Source organism: Equus przewalskii, chromosome 6 (assembly GCF_037783145.1).
Source record: "Equus przewalskii isolate Varuska chromosome 6, EquPr2, whole genome shotgun sequence".
In the NCBI taxonomy this organism is placed as follows: domain Eukaryota; kingdom Metazoa; phylum Chordata; class Mammalia; order Perissodactyla; family Equidae; genus Equus; species Equus przewalskii.
In genome coordinates, this window is record NC_091836.1 from 57019033 (window position 1) to 57040443 (window position 21411).

Consider the following 21411-nt stretch of genomic DNA (forward strand, 5'->3'; position numbering starts at 1 on the left):
CATTTATGGATGGCCATTTTGAATCAGCAGTGTTTTGATACAGCTCTTACCAAGAAATCATTAAGTTTTCAGCTCTGTAAAAATTGCCAACTATTGTTGAAACAGGCATCTTTACTGTTTTATCCCTGAGCATCTTCCCATTAGCAGTTCCCACCTCTGGAGGTGAGAGAAGGGGAGAGGCTCAGGGATGGGATGAGGACTCTAGTACGGCTCAAGGCTGAGGATGGAATAAGAGTCCAGGATGAGATGAGGGCCAAGCATCTGATAAAAGCTACAGATGGATTAGAGCTAGGGAGGGCGAAACGTCAGAAATGGAGGAGGGTCAGGAAACATCGGCACTTTCATAACTTGGTTTGTTCTAAACTGTAGTTGTGTCTAAATATTCTGGTTCAGTTGGAGAACAGCCAAGAGATCAAGATAGAGTATTGCCATGAATGGGCGTGTATTCCAGAGGGTTTGCATTCTGCCGCTCACTAATGGGCTGCTCTTAGCTAAGTTACCTTTCTTAACCTCGGTTTTCTCATCTGTAAAATAGGGACGAGTCTACCTACCTCATTGTTTTGTTGTAAGAATCAAAATGAGAAAATCCCTACAAAGAACCTGGCATAGCTTTCTCTCTGCTGCTTAAAACTAGAAGCCTTGAATTCTTTTGACCTAAAAGGCCTTTTAAAGAAGGTGAATATTTCCCTTAAGGATGTATCTCATTCAGCTATTACCTAGGACTTTTTTTCGGAAGAATTCAGAAAGAATGGTGATTCTTCTAAGGATGCCTTTGCACTTTTGAACCATAAAGTATATAGTTATAAGCTTTTAATTTAAAGTAGAGATTCTTTTTTTTTTTTTAACCATAGATTTCAGTAGTGATGAGCTATCAGACACAACAGTTTTACTTAAATAATGTTTTAGAGCTGTGCCGTAGTCAAGTGTCACCTAGACACACTTTGTTTTACTTTTTGGGAACCTGTCCTTGCTTGTTAATTAACCCATTTTCAGCTCCCTATCCCCTTTTGCCCTCTAATTTGATTACTGGTAGGAGCTTACAAATCCTTTAAATAACATCTGGGTTATTTAGCATTCTAGTCCTTCTCTTTCACTTTCCTTGGTCTTTATGAATAATTTAGAACTCTTGGCCTCTCTACATCTCATATTCTAGGTTGGAGGAGATTATAGAGTTTTCTAGTTTATAAGGCATATCTTATTGTGAGTCACAGGATAAACTGTGATGGTTTACCAAGCAATTTGGAGTCCCTTATCTCATTAAGTCTCTGATTTCTGTCACCATCATTTACAGAGAGGTAAACAGAAGCATTGCTAGGCAAGCAATGCGACCAAGAAATAGATTTTTCAACCAATTTTCTGTTGTTCTTTTCAGTACGTTCCAACGTGCTATTACTTCAAACCTTATTTCCTACAAGAAAAGGTTGGGGAGGGAAGAGGACATTAAGTTCCGTGCACAAGGTCATTTGTTGCTTCCTTGTCCAAACTCCTCAAGAGAATTTCTTTTCCCTGATCATGACAAAATGAATTTGTCTTCAACTTTTTAGTAATTTCCTAACACTTTTCTCTTTTGTATGAGCTCTGAGTCAGTTGAATACTCTTGACTGTGTCCTTGTAGGTAGATTATTAAATGGTGATTATTACTTTCCTGAGTTTTTGTCCCGTGAAGTGGTTACCAACACTTTTGCTGTTGGGTTTAGGACATTATGATTTGAGTCCATGGATTGTGAAAAATTTCAATTGGTCAAAAGCCTTTTAGTGGGGCTATATTTTAGGTTAAGTGCAGTGAAGTATGTAAGATATAAAACAGGTTTGGTGCTATGGGAGAGGTGCAAAATGTGAACCATCTAAAATATCCAGGGGCTGCTTAAATAAATACATAAATGCCCATATTATTATACGTGTGTGTGTGTGTCTATAACCCTGACTTACTAGGGTTATTTTATTGCAGCCTTTGAAAATTCCACTTCTTTACAGGATTTCTAATACTAAAATTGCCTATAACCGAGATTTTCTGTGTGTCTTCAAAACTTCCCTTTTCAATTTAATATTTTATTGCTCGTATAGCTGTCAAAGTTTGCCCCTGTATTCATTTAGGGAGAGGAACTGACTCCTCTTCATACGGCATACCTCAAACCCTGCTGACTTGTGCTTGGTGCAATTCCACAGGTGTGCACGTGGCTGCCCATCTGGTGAATGCCCTCAACTTCTCAGTGAACTACAGTGAGGATTTCGTTGAACTGAATGCAGCAAGATACCGAGATGAGGTGGGTGGGCTCTGTCTTCTTGTTTTCCTTTCACCTTTCGTGAGATGACTGATGAGGGCCTGTTATTTTCACAGAAAATGTGTACCTTACTGCTCCTTTTGAGTGCTTTTAAAATGCACTTCTCAAGTTGAGTTTTATTCTTTTTCAATAGAAAATATAGGTAATTACTATTTCACGGTCTCTCCTGCTGAAAATGGGAGTTCAGAGCATCTCTAGTTTTTATATTCAGCAATGTTCAGATGGTTGCCACTCAGGCCTGCCTTCTGCCTCCCAACAGTTTTTGTCTAATTCCTGTCATTCAGTGGAGACTGTCGACAGTGCCGTTTCAGGGTAAAAATCCTTTAATAACTCAGATACTGTGCTTGGGGGAAAAGTGGGAAGAAAAGACGGTTGATTATTTGAGGATCCTAGATAATCAGTTTATTTGACTTAAAAATATTATTGAGTTGTAATGCTTCACTCTGTTTTGTTTTGTTTTCAATCCTCAAAATAGGTGACCTTGAGGTGAATTCTGTAGGAGGCAATATTTGACTCAGGGGTGCTTTTCTCCATGTGAAGCTGCCCGTAGAACGAAACTGTATGTGCAGGGTGCAGGGCCAGAGCCTGATGAATAAACAGCACAGACACAACCTTGCTGAGGGCTCTCTTGCTCCGTACTTTCAGGGTGTCCTCAGGCTGCCTTTGATTCCCAAAGCCAAGACTGCATCGAAACCGAAATGCTCATTGTCTCCTGGGATCAGAACTCCACCCCGTTCTGCTAAGTCTGGTAGTGACCTAATAAGATTGTTCCCCATCTTCACCCAGTCCATTTTCTCCTCCACATATCACAGATTTATCTAGATTAATACTGCTGCGATCATGTGCTTGACCTCCCTCCCAAAACAGAGAAACGGTAAAAGTAACAACAGTCAAAGAAACAAATCACAAAACCACAATAGCAAGCAGCCTTTGATAAATCCCTCAACTATACTAGTATTTTTAAAGACACCAATATGATTTACTTGATCTGGCTTGGGACCAGGCATTGATCTTTTTAGAAAGCTTCCCAGGTGATTGTAGAGTGCACCCAGCATGAAGAACTCCTGAAAAGTCCAGCTCCTTAGCATGCTATTGGTAGGTCTGCACATCTAATGATTTTGGACCAGAGCCCCAAATTCTCCCTGCCTGCATCTACTTCTACTCATTCCTCTGCCCATATCACCTGGGGTTCCTTGTTACTACTCCTGCCATGCAATTTCCTTTCCTATGTTTTTCTTCTTTGCCTCTCTTTTGTTTTGTAATTTGTATGTCTTTAATAACTATAATGGTTTTTATCATTTTAATGTAATATACTTTTGCTTTATATTCTAATATCTTTAGTCCTTTTTTAGGATTTTGAGTTATTAAATTTATTTCATTTTAAGAGTGATATATCCAAGTAAATGAATAGAGAAAGCTTCTCCTCCAAAAATAGCCATAGTTAATAACTTTATGTTTTCTTATAAGATATTTTGAATGGTATTTTATGATACATATTCCTCAGCAATTTACTTGTTTTCATAAATATATGTATTTTGGCTTCCTGTATCAGAAAGTATAGATCTATCTCATTCTCTTAGCATGAAAGAACTATAATTTGTTTTTAGCCTTTCCTTATTCACAGATATTTAGGTTGATTCCAAGTTTTTGTCGTGAACTTCACTCCAATAAATTTATTTTTGTACAGTTCTGCTAGACAGATTCATAGAAGTAGAATTTGGGTTTCAAAAGATATGCACATTTTTATTTTTGATGGACATTACCAAATTGCCTTCAAAAAAGGCTTCACCAGTTTACATATTTCTACCAAATTTATCAGAATGCTTATTTCTACACCTCACCTATGTTTTTAAAAAATTTTTGCCAATAGATGAAAAATGATAACTCATTGTTTTAATTGATATTTCGCCTTTCTTTGCTTCTTTCCTGTCTTCCTTTTTTCCCTCCCTCTCTTATTTTTTTTTTAGTAAATATTTTTGAGCACCTGTTAGGTACCAGGCAATGTGCTAGATGAAGAGGAAACAATACGTATTCATACACACATATATTAGATGCATAAACAGATATGTTATTCTGTGAATTGTCCTTGAAAAAGATGGGTTTGTGCCATGCACCCTACCATTCTTCTTTGTGCTTTCACTGTGCCTCCTCCAGATCTCCAATGATCCATCCTCCAGCTTCTGATGTGGCACATTCTTGATGGCCTAGCTAAATCTGCCTCATCCTGTCATCATGAAACCATCTCTTAGTGTCACATTCCATTCATTCCCTGGCAATGTTAATTATTCCGTCTTCTGAGTTTCCGTAGCTGTTTATTCATATTTTGGGTATTACCACTTTGTTCAGCCCATTTTGTATTTTTACTACTTGTTTATGTATTAGATTTCTCTAGATTACTCTCTTTAGTCATGTTTCCAATACCAGGGGTAGAAGTCATTTGACCTAAGCCCAATGAGAGCTATTCCTGAGCAAGTGGTCCAATTCAAGGCCCCTAAATTACATCATATAAATGGTTTCCTACTTTGTATATAGCCTGGCCTGACCCCAGATTCATGGAGGCGTAAGGAAAGACGTTCAAAAGTTGTGCAATATTAAACACCATTAGGATGAAAAATAAATCCACAAATGTACCGGGAATTGATCGAAGTTTTCCGGAAGATAGAAAGAGAGTTAACTGTAGTTTATTACACCATGAGAGATGTAGTTTAAAGGAAATATTATAATAACAATATTAATGTTTTGTATTTCTGAGTAATAGAAACCTAGCCTCCTTTTTTGAGTATCACCACTGCTTTTCACAGTATTGGAAACATTGTACATTCTCAATTAGTATTCTTTGCGCTGAATTTACACTGTACAGACACCCCTACATATTTTATCACTTTTGATTCTCAGTGTCTTGGCACCTTCAGGTGCGGTTTGGCAATTCTAGTGGATAGAGTATATGGTAATGTTTCCATTTTATAGCCAAAAATATGAGTCTCAAAATGGTCAAAGGATGGGTCTCAGACCACTGCCACCAGCTTGTAATTAGCCCTTAGGATGAAAACCCAGGCCTTCTGACTCCTCATCCAGCGCTCCTCCTTTCTCAGAGGGACAGTCTTCTCTGAGTTGGATCTTATACTTGTTATAATCTCCTCTAGTGTCATAAAAACATTATGCAACTTAATTGAATCTCTGTTATTTCCATTTGTACAAAATATATGGCTCTTAAACCCTACAGATTTCTTATAGAATTTTATGTTATCAATGTTTTATTTTTCAGTCTAATTTTTTTTCCCTTTTTCTCAGGATCCTAGAAAACTTCTCTTCACAACTGGTAAGTAGCCACTCATTGCTGTTTCTGAACATTCAGGAAAATCTTTGCAAATAAGCATCATCAAATTACACAGCAGTTAGGTACATGTTAAAATACAACATAGTGAAAAATTTGCATATCAGAACAAATATTAGGAGTTCAAGCATAAAGTTGCAAAGAAAACACAGGGACAAGGCAAACAGTGGGGGTTTGAATGGATGAAGAGTACAGGTAAGAAAATGCATTTGCTGTTCATATGTTCTTCCACGAAAACAATGTATCATGCCATCTGCTTTTTGAGGCCCAGCTTTGTGCCCACTGCTGTGGCATGTCCCTCTGGGGATGGTACACATGGAATAGGTTCCTGCCTTCAAAGTGTTGGAAAGAAACGCGAAGCATTCTGAGTACCAATGTAGTTCTTAGAATTCAGTAATTTAGTAGGACAGTTTGTGATCTTAAACCCTATACAAAAGAGAAGAAACATTCATTAAAATCAGTTATTTTTCTTGAAATATGTCTCCTTTTTCATTTGTAATTTGTTTTTTCTTCTCAAGCATATTGTCTGTGAAATCTCTGTCTAGACTATTAATTTGTTAAAGCACATTTGAACATCTCAAAATCTTGCCCTGATGTTAGTCCAGTTCTTACTGAAATTCTTCTTTTTCTCAGCCTTACATTTATAATGACGAAAGGAAAAAGTGTATTTTGGGGATTTTTAGCACATATTTTAGGGATAAGGATGATTGGGTAGTTGAGATGGTCTGTTATAAAGACCTGGCTGTAACAGCCTGTTAAGGATCAGAATTGCATATGGGACTGAGGCATGGCCCTGTCGAATGCATTGTTTTTCTTTTCAATTGATTTTATGGTGACAAATAACAAAAATTCAGGTGTTTTCCCCCTCCATGTCTCAACTATATATTTAGATATATAAAATATCTATTTTTCTGCCTATAGATATATGATATTTGCCTCTTGCAAAGTTTTTTACAGTTTTCTCTTTATGAACATAATTTACAACCTTGCTCATGCAAAACATGTTTTTATTTAAGCCTTAAGAATGAGAAGAGAAATAGAAGGGGGAAAGCAGAAAAACAAAACCTTATGTATGAATCACTGTATGTTTTGGTTCACATGAATTCAAGAGACATAAACAAGAACTTTGTTTTAGTATTATTTTCTACAACACAAAGTATGGTTGAAGCCTTGAAGATTTGAAATGCTTAAAAAATGTTAGTTTATGAAGACCTAAAAAGATTTCCTATATGACAAAGATATTACATTAAGAAACTTAGTATAATTAATACTTCTATAGAAACAGGCAATCTCTTTAGCTAGCACGTTGGATCTCTCCACTTTCCTGTGTTCTTTCCCAGAAGTCCCCATGAGTAGTGTTGGACTAAGTAGAGACAATACTTGAAAAACAAATTTTTCTGGTTCCATCCTAGAGTCACTGGGGTGGGACCTGGCAATGTACTTTATTAACCTTCCCATGTGCCTAGGGAGCTACTTTTTCACCTGTTTGGAGCATCTCATCATACTCTTGAAGAAAACTTCTTACCACCACCCATCTTTTGCCTACTCTCTTAGCTTGCTCTCTTTTTTTTCACCTGGTCAACTCCTGCTCATCCTTTAAGTCTCAGCTAACGTGCCCCATCATGCACAAATTCCTCCCTCATTCCACTAGGCAGAGGCGGTCTCTTCTTGCCCTGGGTTCCTAAAGATACGTAGTAAAAATACTATGCTGTAGAATAATTTATTTCCTTACATTTAGGATTTTTTCCACTTAAAGGTAAGGTTCTCCAGCATGGGGCAGGGCTGCACTTAGAGCATGCGGGGTCCCAGGCAAATAATTTTTGTAGAGTTTCTGTCAATACAAATAACTTGAATCACCCAAAATCAGCATGTCAGTATCATTTTGGTGGCCCAATCTCAAACAATTTCATGAAAGAAATGCTATGCTGGCCAGCAGGAGCCATCCACTTCCCAGGTCATCAGCCTGGAACGCAGCGCCCCCTAAGTAGGAGTCTAGAGCTCCCAGATCATCTGGCTGACCACACTGAACAGTAGCAGATGCGAGCAAAGCAGAAACTGAGGATGGTAATGGGATGAGTGACACTGTTTTCTGAAAATAGACTTAATGCAGCTTTGTGTTACTAATATATCTCTGACTAGTATAGCCATCTTTGAATGTTGTCACGCAGAGGGCCTAGAAAAAGTTAAGTTCCTGAGGAAGGAAGGCAAGCATTCTTTCAGATGATTCAGCGATAAAGGCCATTTTTTATTAGTTGATATATTTCTTGGACTTTAGTTTGTTTAATGTGACATAGTCTTCCCTCTCTCTGTCTTTAAAAGTTTTTCAATGTAACTAGGACTGAGAAATGAAGATTGTCTCGTAGACAATATTGTAGATTGTGGATCTACAATGTCTTGTGGAAAATAAAGCCTGTGGCAGTACAAGTGACATAAAATAGGATAGTTAGACTCACTAAATAGGAAATGTTAAAAACATCCCAATTAAGAATTTATAAAATAAAATAAGTTTAATAGATTGGATTATCCAAACACTCATTTTAAAACGCTAACTACATAGCTCCAAATTTGGTAGTGCCTTGTATGATGAGAATAGAATGCAGAATATCCAATTTCAGTTAGAAAAACCGTCATAACCAAATACAATTATGTTTCTAATTATGTTGGAAAAAACAGGATAATAAATACAAGATGGTATATTTCTGACCACATCTGGGTATGAATGAAAATGATCCCTTGGGTTCATCTAGAAATGGCAGTTTAGAGCAATCATTCATTTTAAAGGCTACTAATTAATGAATATAATATACATACAAAGCAATAAGAGTAAACATACAAGCATGTCTTTCCCTAAGGAAACAAGTATAGGTTTCACTTCATACCTTGAAGGACTCAAAGAGTTTCATAGTGTACTTCGCTTTGGCAAGTAACTTTACCCAGGTAGTTTAGACCAGCCCAACAATTTATAAGCTGTGCTTCCTGACTCTTGGAATATACATTGTAACAGAGGCTGATATGAGACTTAGATGAGCTGTTATCCAGGGTGCCCTTTGATGCACCTTGAAAACACTCAATGCTTAGCTCTCTTTTAGCACTTAACGCCCTATGTTGCAATTGCCTGCTTGTCCTGTCTGTTTCCCACACTGGACTGGGATTTCCTTGGGAGCAAGATTAATTTTATCGCTAGCACTTAACAGTACGCTACAGATACCCAGAAAATATTCACTGAATGGATAAAAGCTATTTGTTTAACTCTTCTATTTGATACATAGATCTTCTCCACACCATTCCAGATAATTGGTTAGCCAGCGTCTGTTGGTTTAATTCCAATGACAGAAAAAATTGCTTCTTAACATAGCGCCCCTCCCCTGTTTTTTGACTGCTCTCATTGTAATAAGATTTTCTTTTCATTGCTAACTATAAGTATGTTTTTCTTCTTCTTTGATCTAAAGTCTTTGTAAATTATAAACTCTGGTCTTTTTATGCTTTTGGAAGATAGGAAACATGAATTCTTTAGATAAAAGAGAGAACTTCATAAATATGAAAGCACATTTAAAAACATTGCAATAATTCTCCTTAGAGTATTGGTGATATTCAGCGAGACTGCGGTTTACCCTAAAGGACAGTAACAGAACCATAATCCAGACTGCATGTACCAGTGATCAGGTTCTCTGGGCCTTCTACTTCCTCTTCAAATGACTGTTAATTATTTCACCCCTCTTAGTCTTTCCAATATGTTTTCCATTTCCATATTCTACTCTAAAATGAGTTCTCTAGTTAAGTGAGTTTGAGGAAATCTCTATTTAAATCTTAACTGGTTTCTTGACTTTAGTACTCCTCAGAGACTTTAATACACTAATGTGCCCTGTGACTCTTCAAGGATTTTTTATAGAGTTTGAGTAATAGAAATTAATATCTCAAGGAATTAATGTTTAAATAATACACTTTAAAAATTATGGCTTTATTCTAAAGATACTGGGTTTTTCAGATGTCCTTCTGATGAAGTGATTTGTAGACATGCCAAAACTTATCTTGGCAGGTTCAGAACCACATAGAAAACCTTGTAGGAAGATACAGTAGATGTTAATAAAGTCCCAATAAAATTATCGGAAAAACCTCTCCAACCACAAGTTTCACGTGATGAAGTCATCTGGGGTTGTATCGTTTTGTTATTCCCTTGGTCAAATAAGGATTTTTTTTTTTTAATTCCTTGAAGCCAGAGAAACAGACCTCCTCTTTTTTTTTCTTCTTCAAATTTATTGAGTTATAATTGAAGTACACTAAATTACACACGTGTAAATCATGCTATTTTATCAGTTTTGACATATGTATACACTTGTGAAACCAAGACCAAAATCAAGATAACAAATATATCCATCATCTCCCCCAATTTTTTGTGTTCCTATATAATGCATCCTACTCTCTATCCCTCTCGGCATCTATCTGCTTTCTATCACTAAAGAATGGTTTGAATTTTCTCGAGTGTTATACAAAAAGAATCACAGAACTTAGACTCTTTGGGGTTTATTAGGGGAGAGTGTCTGGCTTCTTTCATTCAGTCTAATAATCGTGTGATTTATCTATATTGTTGCGTATATACCATCAGTTCATGAGTTTTTTTTACAGTGATTAATTTTCCAGGTAGAGATAATACCACAGTTGTTTATCCATTCATCTGTTAATGGAGATTTGAGTTGTTTACAGGACTTGACTATTAAAAATAAAGTGACTGAACATTTTTGAACAAGTCTTTCTGTGGATATATATTTATGGTTTTTTTGAGGTAGATACTTGGGGGTGGAAAGGCTGGGTCATTTTGTAGGCATGCTATTCTTTTTAAATAGCATTTTTTCTATACGTTTAGTCCTTTATTATGAACTAGTGTAGTTATCTTGCTCTTCTCTTACCTCTAGGAAGTAAACACTCACCTGGGGCAATGGGAAAGAGGATGGGAAAGGGGGACCCTGAGAAGCGGTGTAGAGAAGAGATGATTGGGATTAGGCCCATCAGGGCACGGCGAGTTTTGTCAGGCTCCAAATCTATGTAATGGGAAGAGTGAGGAAGAGAGAGTACTCAAATATTAAATATCCAAAGACTAATGCCCTTATTTCTCATGTGGTCCTTTACAAGTAGAAACTTTTTTCTACTGTGCTAAGATTTCTAATGTTGTTATTTTGCCATGATTTTAAGCCCTTTAGAGTCTTAATGATGCACACCTGTTTTGCTCTTGTATAGTACCCAGCTTGTCTGCTTCTGCAAGTGGCTTGCAGTCCGCGATGCCCCTTCTGTTTCGTAGGTGGTTTCTTGGCAAGAAGTGGAGGAATGTCTGTACTTTTGGAGATGGAATTGCTTCAGTAGCTTTTTTGTGTGGCTCGATTTAAGATGGAATCCCTCAGCTAGGGCTTTTAGGACTTAGTGTTACTTGTATGATTCTGAGAGTAAATAAAAGCAACCTATAGACAGAATATTTGATTTGGTAGTAATAAGATACTAAGAAATGAGACTATTGTGATTTTAGCTCTTTTTGATATAGCATATCAGCTTTTCATTTTGGACATGCTATATGAGCTAACACTAGATTTGTAGCAATGCATCATGCCATTATTAATTTTGAAAACTAACATGTTTACAAATTTTCTTTTTTTAAAATGTTATGTCATGTCAGAAGCATGTTTTCCATACTAAGAGGAAATAAATACATCTGCAAGTGTTCTTAAAACATCAACACTGTAATTTTTTCTTGAAATCCACCATTTCTTTTTTATCCTACACTTGAAGTTGTGGTTTCTAGAAAACTTTAGGTTTTGTTTATTTTTTCTTTAAAATTATTCCAGATAGTGAAGCCCAGAAGAAATTATATGAAACTGAAACTGAAGGAGCTCCTAGTTCTATAAAAGGGGGGACGAAAAAGTGAGGAGTTTTAGAATTATCATGTAGAAAACCAAGACGGTAAGGGTGTTAAATGTAAACCCTGTACCGTTTCATTAGTTGTTGACATTTGGTAAAGTATATACCTGTAGAAGTAGGTAGATATTTACCATTCTGAGTGGAATATTTGGAAATACAAAAATGGACTCTTCTGTTAAAGGTAGAAAAGACTTTGCTTTGTTTTAAGATCTTTGAAACTGTGCTAATTAGAAAAAGCCTTTTGAGAGGGAACGTACAAGAAGGTATGAAATTTGAATTGCACTTCCCACAGAGCAGCATAGTGCTTTGGATTTTAAAGTAATAATTTTTTGTACTTTTTTTCTCAGTGTGACTGAAGTTAAAACATACTTATGTCCATTTTTATAGTTCCTGGCCTGACAGGGGTCTGCATGGTATTGGTACTATTCCTCATGATTACAGCTTCTACATACGCGATACGGTAAGTGTCAGAGACATTATTTCGACGTTTATTGGTCAGATTATTTAGATTTTCTTCAGATCATCTTTTTTTTTTTTTTTGTAGAAAAAGTCTTGATTAGCCAAAATGCTTAGCCAATGCAATATTCTGGCTAACAGACTATTCTGAGTAACTAAGAGTGAAGTAGAAATATTTCCATATATCATTTCCTGTTTTTGAAAAATCTCTTTGTATTAGTCAAATGTTCTGAGTTGGTAAGGAACTGTGTATGGAGACTTGATTGAGGAAATTTGAGTTCTTCAGGGTCATCCTTCTGAAGGATGGTATATTTCTGGGATTGAATTCAGCGTGTGTGCACAGAGACCTTGGGAATTCCTAGGAATATATCACTTATTTAAAGTTGTTTTATAACTCATATCCTGATGTGAGTTTTTTTTGCTGTGATTTAATGTAATATTCTAAACAAAACTTTGGAAACGTGATTAGTTGACATCTGCTAAAACAATTGGAAATGTCTGCATTCACATTTATTTTTCTAGTTAATAGATTGTGAACAACTGCAGATATACAATTTCATGAGCACTTTCACACGTTCTTTCTGACGGATACATTCTGCTTTTCACAATATTTTATGTTTCTGGTCAAACTTCTTGGTTAAGAAAGCAAAAAGAAGAAACTATATATTATGATCTTCAAAAATCTTCACTCATTCTACTTTTGAGATGTGAAATTTAATGGAAACACACACAGACATACACACACATATGCCTTGAAAATAATTGCCTAATGATATACTTAAATGAATCTATTTTTGCACTTCTGGACACATCTACGCACACATCCCAAAACCTTACAGGTAAACTCACCACTCAGTGATTAATAACATAGGGTTTCTAGTGTTTATGTCTACATACTTAATCCTTCTTGCTCTTGCCCGCTCATCCCTATCTCCCACCTCCACCAAAATCACTCTCTTTCTCACCCTTTCACACTCCTCATCTCACTCTCTCTCTTCATATATCTACGTATTTTACCGAAATAGGACCACATTTTACATCTTATTTTAAATCTGCTTTTTACTTAAATATGTATTATGAACATTTTTCACACATTAAAAAATATTTCTCCAGTATGCCTTATCACCATGTAGATATGCAATGTTTTCCCAGTCCCCTATTGAATGTTTAGGTTGATTCCATTTTTTTAAATATTTCAATTCTGAAACAAACACCCCCCCCACCCATATGTCCTTGCATACTTTTTTCGTTTATGTTCTAAAGAAAATTACCTAGACGTAGAATGGTTAGGTCAAATGGTGAGTACACTTTTAAGACCTTTCATAAGAGTTAAAAATTACCTTACAGAAAGGAAAATTTCTGACATTAATGAATGAGAGTATTAATTTTGTGGGGAGAAATTTTATTTTAGTTAGGTAAAGCCTTCATTAAAAAAAACTTGCTTCAGTTTTATGAGATCCTGAAAGAAAATTAGGGCATCTGACTTATTTATTTATAAGATTGAAGATGTATTTCTGTGTCTTTAATGTCTGTATCTTCAGTTCTATATCTTGTAGATTCTACATCTAGAAAAAAAATCCTTAATTAAGAGAGAGTTTTGTAAAATGGAATATAAATATCAGCTTCTGTGCTCAACTGAGCCATTACATTTGTGCTCATAAACAGTTCAGTGAATGTCTCTTAATCTTCAGTTTTTTCATTTGTTTAAAGGAGATTATAAAATCAACTCTACTTTCCTCCAAGCTTATTGTGAGGATCATGGAATTCTTAAATGATTTATGGAGATAGTCTTTGTCTATCTTTTCTCTTTATCTGTGAGGAGATAAAGCACTAGAGAAATTAAGTGAATAAATATGATTCCAATGTTTGATTTCTGATAGGAGAATGTAGCCAAGTAATTCGCTGATGGTTCAATATGGGTCAATCTATTAAAATAAGTAATATATCTTAATAACAGATGACAGGAATACAAGCGTGTTTTCATCTCAATAGATTTTAAAATGGCAGTTATTAAATCTGAACTCTAATTCTGGATTTAAAAAATCAGAGTAAACTAGGAATTAATTTTCTTCATAGAATTAAAAAATGTAAAAGCCAGAATTGAGATCGTACTTAATAGTGAAGCACTAGATGCATTCCTAAGAAAATTATGAATAAACCAAAGTGGTATTTTTAATTCCACCATTATGTACATTTGGTAATAAGTAAACCTTTAGAATTATTAGAAAGAAAGCAACAGCAAATTGTCATTATTTCCAGAAAGGTGGATATAATCATCTAGCCAGAAAATCAAGAGAATTATAGAAAAAATTAATATTATACCAAATAAAAGAGTTGAAATAGGTAAATGGATACAAAACAAATATTAAAAAAATCTTTAGTATAATAGTTATAATCAGTTTGAAAAGTGAAAAAAATAAGATATTACAATCGCAACAAAAAACAAAGTACCTAGGAATAAACTTAGGAAATGAAATAAAATCTATATAGAAAGAACACAGAACTTCACTGAGAGAAATAGGTAGAGATTTGAATGAAGATTGTATATTGCAAAGATAGCGTTCTTTCTCAATTACTTTATAGGTTTGTTGCAATTCCAATCAAAGTCTCAGATAGGTTATTTTGCTCGTTTTTTGAATTTAGCAATGTTCACCTGGAGGGAATATCCAAGTTTGTGTTCCAAAAGAGGAGTAAAGGGAGGATGTGCCTTCATAAACATTATAATGATTAAGCTTTAGTAACTTAAAACAGAATAGGCCGTACTGGCAAAACTTACCAAGACATGGAACCAAGAGGCAGAGTTGATAGAAAACCTTGGAAGAGACTTTGCTGTATATAAGATCCTGCTAAATAATGAAGGCGCCCTTAAAAATTTATGAGAAAAATAAGGCTTGAGTGAAATTCTAGATAAATTACAGAGTTAACTATAAAAAAATGACACCATTAAAAATTTAGAAGAAACTTTAAGTGAATATCTATGAGACCTCAAAATGGACAAGGAACAACTTGACTGCCTAAAAATATGAAAACTAAAACTTCTGCATGTCAATATACATTATAAAAATTGACAAGTTAACATGTTATTGGGCAAATTATTGCAGTTACATGGAACTAGTACATTGTTAAAATTTAAAGAATTTACACATAATTAAGAAAATTTTGCTATAGAAAAGGGTAATTATTATGAACAGATAGGTCACAGAAGAATTAAAAGTAACACACAAATGAAATAATACCCAAGTCCACTTATACAAAGTAATGAAAACTTATAAAGTAGAATCTGAGTTTGGGGAAACAGGTGTTCCTACTCTGTGATTGGGTTTGTAATTGATAAATATGTTTTCAGAGAGCATTGGGCGTTGGGTATGAAAAGCATTACTAAAGTGTGCCTTTGGATCTAGCAATTCCACTTCTGGGAATTTAAATGTAAAAAGAATCAGATGTGTGCAAAAGGCATATGTTACAAGGATGTTAATGATCTGGTTTATGATAGGAAAAACTGAATGGAGTACATGTGAAACAATTGGCTATTGCTTAAATCAAGGGTTCTAAAAGATTCTAGGAGTTGTGTGAGACTCGTCTAAGTGGTTTTTGTAAATACCTGCCTTCCACCTGCAAGGTTCTAATATATGAATATCCACTCAGGCATATGAAATAAAATAACAGTTAGTCTTTTTACTTCTCTCAAGCATTCTATAGATTCTACTTATCCTACCTCTTCCTTTTCAGACCCTCTCCTCCCCCAGGGCAATAACACCAAGATGTCATTTTTAAGTTATACTACATTGTCCAGGAAAAGAATATAAAACTTTGATGAGTATTTATTTAATTTCTCTCCATTTAAGTTTCTTTGAATTACTCTTAAAATGTGTTTTGAGATTGGAACATTGATTGTTTTAGAAATCATTTGAAAATTGAAAATATTGGTAAAAGGACAGCAAAAGTACATATTAGCAGATTATTATCTGCTCCTTAGCCTGACATCATAATAACTTTACAATCAACACCATGTTATAATTCTTTTCATGTATCTTTATTTGAAATACAAAGAACCTTAAAATGATAAAGTGTTGCTTATAATTTTTGTCGGTTCTCTCTGCATAGTATGTTAATGCTTTCATATTAATAGATAAATCTCAGATGAACTCATATTTTAACTTTCGTATGTTGTGACGTGTTTGAAACAATGCACGATCTTTTTAGTGAGATGGAATATACAGTGACATTGAAACTAAGTTTTTTTTTTTCCAGAGTTTCTAACTATGACATCTTCTGGTATACTCATAATCTCTTCTTTGTCTTCTACATGCTGCTGATGTTGCATGTTTCAGGGTAAGTTAAGAAAAATATTTTTAAAACCACGTGTGCTTAAAAATGAGATAATGAAAGAAATATATAGGAATTTTCATAGTAAGTGGTGAAATCATTTGGTTGCTTAAAATTGAGGGTAGTTTCAAGAATGGAAGAAATAGTTCTATTTTTAGCATGGCATGTTTTAATGAAACTATTATAAAAGTACATTAAAGTGGAAAGACAGTTACTTCTCTCACAATGTTGTAGTTTTTAAAGTCGCCTATGGTTGTATCCTGATACCCTCTAAAAGAAAGTTAGTAAGAAGTGAAGAACTTCAAGAAGATATTTGAGGTTTTGTATTTTCAGAAACTCCTTATGTCTTGATGCTGCAGAATTTGTAACAATGGGGTTGCCAGTTTTTAGTTTAAACAGGTCTAGAGACAGTAATAGTTGCAGAGAAAACCGAAGATTTACAATGGTGAAAGATAAGGATCTGTCAAAAAAACCAGAAAATCACAAAATGAAAAAGGAAGCATCTTAAGCTTGTTAACATACAAAGAATATACCCAAAATATTCTGAAAACTATGTGGACCCAAGCAGTGTATTCAAAAGTATGGTGCTTAAAATAATCTATTGGTTAGAGGAAGGAAATAATATATTTTTGTCTGTGCATACGTCTGCATAATCGCCAGCAGCAGACTTGTGGTTTTGATTTGACACTCACGCTCAGATGACACAATAGGCCGTTGTCTGGCATCGGGTCCACTTGGTTTAGCAGGAGGATACAGGATAGAAAACATACAATGTTGGTAGGATGTTGTCAGTGCTGCAGGAGTCTCCATAGTTGTTCAGGAACCATTTCCACCTCCTCTCCCTTACCCCACAGGTAGTAACTCACTTGTAAGATGAGGAGACTATAGGGATGGGCATGGACTACCTTGCCTTGGGAAAGGCTCATGCCCCACAGGAACCAGTGTCTTGGTAACAGCTCAGGTCTCCTCAAGTGATGCCCTCAGTTGCACGAACATGCTGCATCCAGGAAGCTGCGGTCTGTGAGTCCTAAAATTATTTTATGGTTTACTCACAGTCCTGGTCCAGGTGCATCCCACCAATAATAAACAATGTTGCCTGGTAACACAGCTGGCATTCTCCATTTATCTTAACCCCAAATGTTTCCAGGGAAACAGTGTTTAGAGAAAGGTTCAGACTTGCTGTTAATCCTTCTTTCAGAATGTTTTATAATGTACTTTGTCAGTACAGTAGGTCATATACATAAATTATATCTTTATTTCAGGCTGCATGTTCAAAATATGTTTTGCCCCTGATTTTGAAGACCAGTGGTTTAGACAACAATATTAAACGGGTCTCTATCTTGGTAGGTTGAGTTAGATTTGTTCTGCACCATGGTTCTAGAACATCTAGTTGCAGAGTGTCAGAAACATGGCCACACATTATAATCCCAACTTCCAGCTAGCCATTCCTGCCACTCAGGCAAGAGGGCCATGGTCAGGGGAAGCTCTGGGTTTTATCATTTCCCTTTGTGGGGATGACACGTTCTGCGGGGCGTTAGGACACCGAGAAGGCTCTTGGTAGAAAAAATCTGCTTTACATTCTGTTCTTTAAATGGCTTGTTTGTCTGTTCAGGGCCATTATCATAAAATGGACTATGAATAAGCTGATGCTACCAACGGTAATAGTAATTCAAAACAGTTACTTAATACTTACTATGTGCTACGTATAAAGTCAAAATGATATAGGTGCTTTATGTCATTAAAGGATCACAATTTTATAAGGTAAATAATATTGTTAGTCGCCCTTCACAGGTGGGAAAACTGAGGTTTAAAGAGAGTAACTTGCTAAAGTTTACTTAACTGAGGGATTCAAATCCAGGCATTCTGACTCAAAAACTCATATCTTTTACTACTGGGCCCTATATTTTTTGTGGAGCTGTGTGCTTCTAAGAATTGGTCTTAAGATTTTTTTTAAAGGTTAATATCTTGATTTATCCGGGATTTCGATCATCTATCTATCTATCTTCATCATCATCTATCTATAGCAGATGAGAGAAAAATGTAATCATTTGTTAGTATAATTAATTATGCATTCTCTTGCCTTTATGTTGTACTAAATTAAGACTGGAAAAATCTCTTTCTTTGTAATTCAAAATAGAATCTTCTTTTTTTGGAGGTTCAAGAGTTCAAACAGACTTCTTAAGTTTAAAGAGGATTATACTGAGAGTCCTTTCTCCATTTTTTTTGAAAGTAAAAGAAGGCATATTTAAATTTTGACTTTACTTTTATAGAACAAAGTTTGTAAAGTGACTTTAATTTATACAAAGAAATAACAAATGGCATCTATTGGATGAATTATAAATAATCTATTATACCAACTGAATTAATAGTTCTTTACATATTATCAGTAGAAATGAAGAAAACAGTTATCCTTTTTTTCTTCTTCTTCTCCCCAAAGTCCTCTAGTACGTAGTTGTATATTCTAGGTGTGAGTGCCTCTGGTTGTGCTGTGTGGGACGCTGCCTCAGCATGGCCTGATGAGCGGTGCCATGTCTGCACCCAGGATCCGAACTGCCGAAACCCCTGGCTGCCGAAGCAGAGCGCATGAACTTAACCACTCAACCATGGGGTCACTCCCAAGAAAACAGTTATTCTAATACTGAAATAAGTGTCATGCAACAAATACACAATTACAAGCATTCTATAGTGCACATTTTTTTTTCTATGAAGTTTATTTTTTTAATTGTAGTATAATTAAAAAATAAACATGGGGGACCGGGCCTGTGGCCAAGTGATTAAGTTTGCACGCTCCACTTTGGCAGCTTCACCTTGCCGGTTTGGATCCTGGGTGTGGACCTACGCACCACGCATCAAGCCATGCTGTGGCAGCATCCCATGTAGAACTAGAATGACCTACAACTAGGGTATGCCACTGCTTAATGGGGCTTTGGGAAGAAAAGAAAAGAGGAAGATTGGCAACAGATGTTAGCTCAGTGCCAATCTTCCTCACCAAAAAGTGAAAAAAATAAAAAAATAAACTTGGGACCAGCCCTGTGGTGTAGTGGTTAAGTTCAGCAGCCCAGGTTCACTGGTTCGTATCCCAGGCATGAACCTACACAGCTCATCAGCTATGCTGTGGCAGCAACCCACACATAAAGTAGAGGAAGATTGGCACAGATGTTAGCTCAGGGCTAATCTTCCTCAGCAAAAAAATAAAAAATTAAAAAAATAAACTTGTGTATATTTACAGTGTACAATGTGATGATTTACATATACATTGTGAAATGATTACCACAATGAAGTGAATTAACACATCCATCACCTCACATGGTTACCTATTTTTTTTTCTGATGAGAAGGCTTAAGATCTACTCTCTTAGGAAATTTCAAGTATACAATACAGTATGATTAGCTATAGTCATCATGCTGTATGCAGGATCCCCAGAACTTATTCATCTTATAAATAAAACTTTGTAATCCTATGAAACTTAATTGGGAAGAAAGCTATGTAGGTTATGCTTCTGGTGTGGGAAAAATTACTGCTGATAAATCTTAGAGCTTTCTCAAAATGGAACATTTCTCAAAATGTTCTTTTTTATTGATAAGTGATCTGTTATAAGTAAATCTATTGAAGTTATTATCATTTGTGGCAATGTTGAGAACTTAGACATATCTGTACTTATGAAATACCTTGATAATTTCATTCTCTAGCTTTTGATTATACAAATAAAGTGCAGGCATTCAAAGAAGTTTCTTGGATTTGTATTGAGATTTCTGTTAAACAATATGCTTTAGGTTCAAATGGAAAATCATTACTTGCTGGGCAGTTAGTCCTCTCTCCATCAATGTGCTCAGTACTATAACAAGACGTAAAAGGATAATATAACATATGATCCTTAGTCTCCTGGCATTGGGAATTAGTTTGGGGTAAAAAAATCAATTGAAAGAGCTAGAGATAAGTTTAGACTGCATATCTCAAGGGTAAACATATTTTATTTATAAGAATTCTAGTGGTTCAGAGAATTGAAAGATCAATGTGGGCCAGAAATTTTAAAAAATTTCAGGCTTCAAGGATGAAGCTATTAGAAATTATTGACCGGTTTCTCTCCCTAAGCAGACTTTTTGCAGTAAGAGAAGCAGTTGCCCAATATGATTTTCTAAGATCAATTTTTCTTCATAGAATCTCAAATTTTGAAGGAAGCTTAAAAGATATCTTGACCAAGCCTGTTTTTTTTCCTTTTTTTCGTGAGGAAGATTCGCCCTGAGCTAACATCTGTTGCCAATCCTCCTCTTCTTTTTATTTTTTTTGCTTGAGGAAGATTAGCCCTGAGCTAACATCTGTGCTAATCTTCCCCTACTTTGTACGTGGGATGCCTCCAGAACATGGCTGATGAGTGGAGTAGGTCCCTACCCCAGATCCAAACTCGCGAAACTGGGCCGCTGAAGAAGAGCATGCGGAACTTTAAGCACTCGGCCATAGGGCCAGCCCCTTGACCAAGCCTCCTTTCATCTTCCCTCCAATATGTCTAAGTAAACGTCTAGTTCTGAACAAGCCCATTCTATCTTTAGGAAGCTCTGATTCTCACAAAGCTCTTTCATTTTTGAACCAGAATTTATTTTATTTTAATTTCTATCCAGTGATTTAAAAGTCTGTGACTCTGGAGGCTGTGGAAATTGAGACCCTCTCCTTCTCCAGATTCTATTCATCTGTTCCTTGAATGACAGTATTTCAAGTCTCATCATTATTCTGAACTTTCTCCTTGAGTATATTAATAGTTAATATCATTGAGTACTTATCTTGTACCTTACTAACGTTTGATCTCTTTAGACCCTCCCAACAACCCTGGCAAAATGAGTTGTTATTCTTATTCCTGTTGTCCACGTGAGAAAACAGGGGCAGTGACAGCTGAAGTATCTTGCTGAGTCATGGCTAGTAAGCAGAAGAGCTTGGGTTTGAACCCAGGTATCAGATTCCTGAGGCCACATTCCTCACCACTCAGTTTGGCACAGCTTCCCTGCATCCCTTTTAAAGCTGGAGACCAAGCTCAGTGCGGTGCTCCTGGGTATGTGCTCTGACATTGGTAAAGTGCACGTCTCACCTTGTCACTCCAAATATTGCAGTAAATATTAT

At 35.7% G+C, this 21411-nt stretch overlaps 1 protein-coding gene across 2 annotated transcripts in view; it reads left to right on the forward strand.

The window, feature by feature from the left end:
* Positions 1–21411, forward strand: part of NOX4 (NADPH oxidase 4) — a 146145-nt gene that overhangs the window by 26790 nt on the left and 97944 nt on the right. For both annotated transcript variants that reach the window (XM_008515327.2, XM_070623931.1), the window contains exons 5-8: positions 2167–2264; positions 5574–5601; positions 11908–11980; positions 16228–16308. In XM_008515327.2, coding sequence (XP_008513549.2) covers positions 2167–2264; positions 5574–5601; positions 11908–11980; positions 16228–16308 — 280 coding nt within the window. The remainder of the gene's footprint in view (positions 1–2166; positions 2265–5573; positions 5602–11907; positions 11981–16227; positions 16309–21411) is intronic.